Consider the following 9,807-nt stretch of genomic DNA (forward strand, 5'->3'; position numbering starts at 1 on the left):
AACAAATTGTAGATATCAATTGTCAAACAAATTGTAGTATCGACTGTCGACTGTCAAACAAATTGTCAAAACAAATTGTAGGTATCCACTGTCAAACAAATTGTAGGTATCCACTGTCAAACAAATTGTAGATATCAATTGTCAAACAAATTGTAGGTATCCACTGTCAAACAAATTGTAGGTATCCACTGTCAAACAAATTGTAGGTCCACTGTCAAACAAATTGTAGGTATCCACTTGTGGTCAAAAACAATTGTAGGTATCCACTGTCAAACAAATTGTAGGTATCGACTGTCAAACAAATTGTAGATATCAATTGTCAAACAAATTGTAGGTATCGACTGTCAAACAAATTGTAGGTATCGACTGTCAAACAAATTGTAGGTATCGACTGTCAAACAAATTGTAGGTATCGACTGTCAAACAAATTGTAGGTATCAACTGTCAAACAAATTGTAGGTATCGACTGTCAATCAAATTGTAGATAGGTGTTTATAGTCATAAAAAATGTGGTAGGTATAGTATAGGCTCTCAAACAAAATGTGAAAGGTATTGACTGTCAAACAAAATGTGTTTGATATTAACTGTCTGATTGAATACAACATCAACAACAGATATGTAGTGTCATAAGCCTAGTAAGATTTGTCAATTTTAGTTTTCATAATTGGCAAGCAAATTATTTCTTACGCATGAAAACAGTGATTAGACCAAGTTGAATTACGTCATTATATTTCTGCTTGATTGTGAACTGGCATGTATTGTTTACTGTAATTGTGCTGACCAATCACTATCCTTGTTGCAGACTAGTCAGCGGGAGATCAAAAAGCTAAAGGATCAAGAACTAAAGTTGATGACCGATCTCGCTCAAGTCACGCGTGAATTGCAGAGACGCAAGTTTCCCGTCATCGAGATAAGTCCAGAGGCAACAGTATAATGACCTTCACCTTCATAATCAATGCCATTCAGACCTCCATATGGCCTTCCTGGAATGTCAAGGAGATGTGCTTTTCTGGACCAAAGACTCAATAATTGTCATCAAGTGCCATAACTGCAATTCAGCTCATACGACCTTCACCTTCATAATGTGACCAGTAATATGTGACCAAGAGTTGATGTCAGTGCTAGGTTCTAAGCTCAAGACAGTGACCTTCACCTTTTTGATGACCTTCACCTTATTTTCATGTTTTTATGACAACTTCATAATAACTTCAATTAACTGTTCTTTCAACAAGTTGTTTGAATGGCTGAAGGACAGTTATGTCCATATTTAGGCTGGATCTTACAAGGCTGACTTTGTATTTCAAAGCTTGAAAAATAATCCATCATGTACATACATGTATATATGAGACAAGCAGTGCTGAAGTAATGTCACAGTATCATGTTGCTACTCCTTGTGATTACATGAAAAATGGCAAGGTTTGAATATGGTGCATTTGAGCTTTCTGATATATTCCTGGAATCAAACCTGGACAGTTAAAGGACATGTGTGGCACTTTGATACAGCACTTAAGCCTGAAAGTATACTGTTTCTTAAACGGTTTTAGCTTTTTGACCTTGATGGCATACTGACCATGACCCAGATTTGAAGCAGGATTGAAGCGTGTCTGAGGGATGAAACAGGTATCAACTGGGACCTTAGGGAGGGCAACACAGAGACATTAAGTGTGAAAATAACAGGACAAATGTGAACTCTGTATTAATGGTGCGTGGTGCAAGGAATACCATTCATTTCATGTTTTTGTGTGACTGAACAGTCTTCAACACAGTCTTGGATTGCATGGTAAAATTTTATTTGCAGTTCTTGGTTGTTTGGACACACTAGTGTCAGAAGAATATTCTGTGGAAATTGTGTTCAGAGCAATGACAGTACAATAAGAAGTATCACTTGTGCATTGAAGGAGAAAATATTATCTGACAGTGGTTGAGGAAGATGGAAGTTCTGGACCAGCAATCAGAAGGTCTTTAAGAATCTTGCTTTTTGGTCAACTCTTCCTGATAACTTGTCCAAAACAAGAAAATGGTCTACGATTTTCAGGGCAGTGAAAGTCAAACACACCTTTGACATTTGTAGAAACATCTGAATGGATGACACCATCAAAGTGCTCAGTGTTACCATGGAAACTGCAGTGTCTACAATGATGGTCTCTGGGGACTTTTACTCTTAGGTACTGGGATTTTAGGAATTGTTCTGGATGTATGGAATTGTTCTGCACTTCATGGAATTGTTCTGCACTTCATGGAATTGTTCTGCACTTCATGGCATCCTCAACAGATTTCTAAGCAGTCAATTCAAAACATTGTCCAAGCTATCATGGTTCAGACAACAGAAAAAAGAGACTGACAAATGTTTCGATGAATTGATTCTCCATGTGAAAGTTTGATCAAGAGATGGGATTATTACTGTAGAGTTCAGTATTACAAGACTCAATGCTGTAAAACAGATCAACAGAAAGAATGAATGTTTCTGTTGAATATATTTGTAGACAAACAGGAGATGAAATATCAATGTTGACAACGCAGAGAGCTGGAAAAGTGTGTGAATCTGGCCAATAATGGAGAACGAGAACGTGCCATGTGTGTATATAGAAGAAAACATATCACAAGTAGCAGTGATGGTTAGTATTGCCTGAGTACTTTGACCTGACTTAATTTGCATATTTGTTATAGCCAAGGTCATGCCTGGTCAGATAACATATATCTTCTGATTTGATTAAAAGACTTGACATGAGGGAGACATTTCAGAAACTGACCAGCCAATGAGGAAATCATATAAACATTGAAAGTTTTGTTCGGAATGAGTGGGAGCCGTGCCAATTACACTTGTAAGAGGGGTTCACAAAGTTACAGAATAAGTTTGTCAGGTCAAGGTCGCGATTCAGTATTGACCACATCCAGTATGGAAAGGCTGTCTACAAGGAAATCAAGGTGTGATACCCTTCCCTAGAGTTCTTTATGTGACAGCAAAGGTCTTGAATGAAGGATAACAGGAATATGGATTTGCTTGCCTCACTGATTATAACTAAAGTCAATAGTTGATGATCTATTATGATAGTGTGAATATTTGAATCCAAATATTTGGGACTTTGCATGTTGCGACTAGTCATTATTGAATTACCAGTTTATTCAGAGCCAATAACCTGAAATGAATGGAATGCATGCTCCTGATTTGGTCCATTTCCCTGTGTGATCTTGAGCAGATGTTTTTCCCTCTTTTATGATTATGTTCACTGATTGTTGCTTGTAACAAATTCTAAAACCCAGTGGGTTATTCAGAGTTTTATTGGTAAAACATTTGGGATGATGATGTTGGATTGAGAGTTTATTATGAGCTTTACCTCATTTATGTCAGTTATTCGTCATTTAAACCAGATCCTGATCACAAGTTTGTCACTTTCTGCCAATTGTATCTAGAAAAACTGGGGTATTGTATTTGGGACAAATGATCATTTGTCATCTAACCAATGGTTTACAATTACAATGTAATTGGTTGTAAGATGGCATCTGATTGGTTGTCACAGACAAACTGTGATTGGTTGTAACAGGCCATCTGATTGGTTCTCAACTAACCAATGGTTTAATAGATTAAGTGCTGAATATCCATTTACTTCAGGTTTATTAAATATTGCTGCTGTATAACTGATACAACCCATCATCCATACCTCACAGTCCCGTATAATACAGATGGGATTCAACAGATTGGTTACAGTGAGGAATCCCAATGATAATGAGTCCACAAACCCTTCAAATTGTGTACAGAGTGGACTTTCTGTGCTTAATGTGTACATGAATATGTAAATTATTTATATACCTTTGTCCAAATATGGACTGATGTTTTAGTGCTGACCGTGTTTAAATAGAAACTATTTGATCACAGGACTGTCATGTTTTTCAGTGCAATATTAACTGTCTTTGTAATGTCTGTAACTTTTTGTTGGCATATGTGTAGTTTTGCGAAGGACTGTTTGCTAATTGCCTTTAATCATAAATGGCGCCATGTTAGCTCTGAATCAAATTTTATTAACCTCATTTCTTGATTGTATTTTTTTGTTTGGTCTCGGATCCATATACGTATTTGGTACATTGAAAAATGTGTAGATAAGGCATTTTTGGTAAATCTAGGTTTGGATTTTTATCAATTAAGCCATAAGAGAATTTGGTAATTTGCAATTTTGAAATCTAAATTTTGTTAATACTCTCTTCTGTGACCTTGATCTGTGCTGGATTATTAAGACTGTACAAAGCCTGTGTATTGAATACTCGAAATTGATACAAAGTTGCATTCAATACAGTATGGTACATGTTGTATTTAATACAATTACACAGTAGAATGTTCTATTGGATATAATTGTATGATACAGTACTGTATCCAATACACTTATTTGATGCTATGCTGTAAAGACAAAAGATGTTGTATTGAAAACAGTATGATTTGTTGTATTAAGTACAAAATCATGTGGTATGAATACAAAACATATTGTATTGAATACAATAATACATGCTGTATGAAATACAATATTATATTATGTATTCTTAACCATATGATAAAATGTATTGAATACAACAGCAAAGATTCAATGCTGTATTGAATAGAATACGATGATACAATGTCGTATCGCCTCCCATTGTTCTATAGTTCAGTGTATATTTTGTACAATAGATATGCCCCAGTAGGTAGCGCTTGCCGATTGGTGCTGTAAATACAAGTGAGCGTCATCTGCATTAAACGTTTTAGAATCATTCATTGGTTTATTTTTGTAACTTGAACTGGGTTTGTCTTGAACATTGTGTTGTTGTAATTTTGTAAGTCTCTCTTTTGGTCCATTTTTGTGATAGTATTACCAAGAATGTTATCATTTCAGGGCAACTTTTAAACTAACTCTTATATTTCAAATATTCATTCCTAATACTTTTTTATGAGGGCAGATTTCGTCTTTTTCCTACTACATTTGCTGGTGTATCTATCTGAGTGGTTCTAACACGGGAATTACAAAGGAATCCGACAATATCACAAACAATGAATCACAATCAACATGATCTAAAATCAGTCAAAATCAAACAAATCTGGTGACAAATACATGATACAGAAATAGGTATATGTTTTGATATGTCTCTTTCTGCATCAGGCCTAACGCTGAAAGCAAAGAAGGAAACTGCTGGATAAGTAGACTACTCTGTTGGGGTTATCTCCCTTGCAGGCTCAATATGTCACCCACTAAAAAATGTCAAACAACAAGCATGTGAACAGCTAGTCAGAGTTTGTCGTTTCTTGGAAAAATCAAAGTTTTGTAACTGATTCCACAAGACAAGGGATGAACTTTTCAAGAAAATAGTATGTTTCAAGTCTTGTTTGTGAAGGACCAGGGTCCACATCTGCAGGAGTCTCAAGGTCCAATGTTTTCAAGGACATTCTGGACTTGAAGTAGAATACTGAGGCAAAACATAATGATTGCACTTCCAGTGGCCCATCATCAATTATCAAGTGTTCTATGCCTCCTTTCTATAATGGTCATGCCCTGTACACAGACACTGACAAGTCATTACTCGGTCCCTAATGTTGATCTTAACAGATACATGTAGAATGGAGATGGCATAGTTTTGATAATCGAAGATGCCACTTACCTGACAACTCATCATTTCACTTTGGAACCTGGATATTTTGTGCACATCTGGATTTAGTTTTCAAGAAAACATACCCGCTTTGAAAATAAAAAAATATTAGTTTTAATCGCCCTTCGGGACATGTCACTAGGCATTTTTTGTTAAATTTTTACAATATTTGTCATTTAATTGTTTAAGTTTATGATCTATTGCCTGTGACAATGTATTTAAGTATTTTGCATCAAAATTGCTATGGGTAATAGGGCCTTGTTGTCCTATGAAAGTATTATGGGTAACGATACATGGTTAGGGCCATCGGAATATTCTACTGTTGAGACTGGATAATGGATGTGGACCCTGAACATGAATGAATTTTCAGGGGCTGTGTATGGACAAACTGTTAATCATCCATGATGTCAGGAGTACATGGATACGATAGTATTTATTTTATTCATGCAGCAGTGCATAATGATTTATTTTGTCAAAATGTTAATAAAGCTGTAAAGTAATCAACAGGTGCTTGTTGTGTTTTAATGACCGTGGTTTGGAAAGCAGTACATGCATGTAAAATGTTCAAAGTCACACCAGAACACCCTTTTTGTGACTGTCAGTTTTTATGTACCACATTCATCAGTATTCAAGTTATAGCCTGTGAATAATTGAGTCTGGAGCTGACAATCCAGTGATTCTTAACAATGATCCAACCTGGGTAAGATGACACCTTATGAAGCAAAGTATGTATTTAGTTGCTGGTTATAGAATTTAGTTGGTTGCTGGTTATGACCAGTCATGTCCACCTAGAATCCCCACAGACTTTTGAGTAAAGGAGTGAGTGAGTTTGGTTTTAGGCCACTTTTAGCAATATTCTGGTGAGGACACCAAAAATGGGCTTTATACATTGTGCCCATGTGGGGATTCGAACGTGGGTCTTCGGCGTGACGAGCGAACGCTTTCACCATTTGACTACCGAACTGCCCCCTACAGATGTATGTGAATGAGTTTGAATGCATGTTACACACCTGTTCCGAGCTATTTCACAATGTAATGGCGACCACGTAAACCATGGGATGATCAGCCTTGCACATCTCGTTTATTGTTTAATGATGGACTAATAAATGTTCTGGCCACGAAATGGCTCTGCGTAAACAATTTTGTCGGGATCATCCAAGCCAGTGGTTGATATTGTGAACAACATGCCATGCCTTCTACGATGACACACAATCCGGACCAAACAATCCAGTAATTGATATCACAATCCGGTCACATGACTGAGAATGACCACCCAATCCATTTTGTTCCACCTTCAACCAGCATGGGACCAATTAAAACTGTGATATTTTTGTTTAATGCTTGTGTATTGTTAAACACAGCACTCAGCAATTTTCAAGATATATGACGGCAGTCTGGACCAAACAATCTAGTGATTAATATCATAAGCATGGCTCTACAATTTGGATATGACATGTGTCAACCATGTCAGCGAGACTGACCACCCAATCCCGTTAGTCACCTGTTATGACAAGCATGGGTTGCTGAAGATCAACTCTAAGCTGGATCTTCATGGGTTAAAAATGATTGCACTAAACTGAGGTGAGGTGAGGTGAAATTGGGTTTAACGTCGTAATATTTCGCTCATATGATGATGGGCATGCGTGTGTATGTGTATGTGCGGCTGCTTGTACTAGCCCAGACTGAAGCTGGTTTTATAGTGCTAGCCCACTGAGGTACCATGCCGCAGTGAAGCATGAATACCCCACTCAGACACATTATACTGACTCCGAGCCGACCAGTCCTTGTTGTACCCATTAATGCCGAACGCCAGGCAGGGACCAACAAGTACCATATTTTAACGTCTTTTGGTATGATGCGGTCGGGGATCAAACCCGCGACCTTCCGCTCTTCGGGCCACTAAACTGAGATGTGTTACAACAAATGATCACTGCACTGAGACACCACACAAAAGTAGGATACTGAATCCACACTCATGTTACATAATGAGATTATATTTTGAGTCACTTTGTGAATATTTTACGAGCGTTTCAGTAAACATAATATGACTAAGCTTGATGAAGGTATTATTTCTGACATAATTACCTTCTGCTGTATGTGAAAATAGACCCTCATTAGTCAATTTTATAATGTAATCTAACATCATTATATTTTGTTATATTTACATCAGTCAGCAGACAACCAGTGTCACAATGATAACTAGTCAAATTTTTCTTTAGAAATAGTTTCTGTGAGTGCAGGAAATGATGACGAAATGAGTAGGAAATGATGACGTGATGGGATGATGTGTAAAATGATGGCGGTCGAAATAAACTCAGGAGAACCAAGATCGAAGAATATAAAGCTCCGTAAAGCTCGTCTACATGTATATCTTTCGGTATACAGTATACTGACACTGAGAGCTTCATGTCTTACAGCTGTGAACCCTGGCAGATTAACAACCACTACCATCTGTGAATGGTCGGAGATCGAACCAAAGACCTTCCCTCTCTGGGTAGACACTGGCAGTCATTACAACATGAAGGTCATCCCAGGGCTGTGTTCACCATAGGCACCCGACTCTGATATATTTATAAGGATGACCTATATATATAAGGCTTATAAATATATCAGAGTCGGGCGCCTATGATGTTCACCCAGCAGTCCTCTGGAATAATATTGTGTTGAAGCTGCATAAACCCCAACTCGTCTTAAACAAGAAAATAATTAATTAGTTGTTACTTAATCAGCTTCAGGCAGACCAAAGCAATCTTAGGGCTACAGTGATTGCAACTCCAATACTCTATTACAGACTTGATGCTCCTAGTGCTAAGATCGCTTTGGGTAAGTAGACCCAGGTCTTACAAAGATCCTTGTTCACAAACTGATTGCATTCCTAAGATCCAAATTAAAGTACTGTCAGAAATAGAAAAAAATGTTTTTAGACTGTAACTCTGTATCCCTATAATTTACACAACTGCAAATAGCATATGTCGAAATAACTTACATCGGCCTAACTGGGTGCTCAGTGGGATGCATAATAGGATATCCAGAAAAGCATGTTTACTCGTAAAATAGGGCAAAACTAAGAAAAAATATGAATTGCTGCTGAAAACAATAAGTCAGACTATAGATGGCAATTAGGTCACACAGCCAGGTATGACGACGGACCATCGAGTCACCTGGCATGAAATACATGTCTTGCCCACAGACACAAGGGGTCATCTCAAATATATATTTTAGGCTTTTTCATGTGTATTGATTATTTTATCTTAGCTGATATCTCTGTCCCCCAGCCTGACCCCAACCACCATCTGTGACAACCATCCTGATTTTGCTTTTAAGACGACCCCTCCTACCTGTTTCTTTTTATAGTGATAGTGAGACACCATGGTAGCTACGTCCTTAATAGTTTCAATATTATTAGTTTTTACGTCAGCTATTGTTAATAATGAAGCTAAAGTCTAATTTCAAAATAGGCATATAAAAAGTGTCCTTTGAAATACAATATCATCGCACACTAATTTGCATAAAGCCATGGTCTGTTCTAAATAAGTCGTATATATCATTGCTCATTTCTGTACAAATCTCTCCTCAGTAAAATTATTTTATTACGTTTCCTATCTCCCTTCCACTGAGACTGTTAGTTTAACAGATATTTCACACTTTCACATATTAACTACCTAAATTGCAGATATAAATGTGAAAAAGTTTTTTTCTATCTCTGACAGTACATTAGTCACAAAGATGTTGTACAAAGTAGTGTTAAAGGTACACAAATTGTTGAGGCATTTCAAAATTAAGCATCAGAATAACATGAAGCTGCTTTCTGATTGTTGGGTGAAGTAAGGGGGGTAACTCTCATTCCCAGAAATGCTTATCCAATTTACAGGAATATCAGATATCAGTAAGACTTCCGCCCGTATCCCCCTTTAACTTTCAAATCATATCACCTGAAAATATATTCCTCATCTGATAGGGATGAGTTTTAACAATTTTTAGTCGTTAAAATTTAGGGGGGATACGGGCGTAAGTCTTACCCAGATATCAGTTGAAAGTGTTGTGTGTGGTAGCTGTGTGTTGTAGTGTGTGAAAGTGATTACAATAATGGGTATCAGTTGCATTAATGGAAGCTCACAGGTGGTGCTGGCACCCCCGTGCCTTCTCGTGAGTATAACCTGTATAGTGTTCCCTTCTCAGCCTATCATGCTTTGATGTTTT

The 9,807-nt window shown here is 37.2% G+C and overlaps 1 protein-coding gene across 12 annotated transcripts in view; it reads left to right on the top strand.

The window, feature by feature from the left end:
* Positions 1-6,111, top strand: part of LOC124257162 (rap1 GTPase-activating protein 1-like) — a 321,814-nt gene extending 315,703 nt beyond the window's left edge. For 11 of the 12 annotated variants that reach the window (XM_046691168.1, XM_046691167.1, XM_046691169.1 and 8 more), the window contains one exon: positions 803-6,111. In XM_046691168.1, the coding sequence (XP_046547124.1) occupies positions 803-934 (132 nt within the window). In that variant the 3' untranslated portion in view covers positions 935-6,111. The remainder of the gene's footprint in view (positions 1-802) is intronic. The other variant, XR_006893194.1, reaches the window with a different exon arrangement.
* Positions 6,112-9,807: the final 3,696 nt, after the last annotated feature.

Source organism: Haliotis rubra, unplaced genomic scaffold, assembly GCF_003918875.1.
Source record: "Haliotis rubra isolate DU_JTF1 unplaced genomic scaffold, ASM391887v1 Scf65, whole genome shotgun sequence".
Classification (NCBI taxonomy): Eukaryota; Metazoa; Mollusca; class Gastropoda; order Lepetellida; family Haliotidae; genus Haliotis; species Haliotis rubra.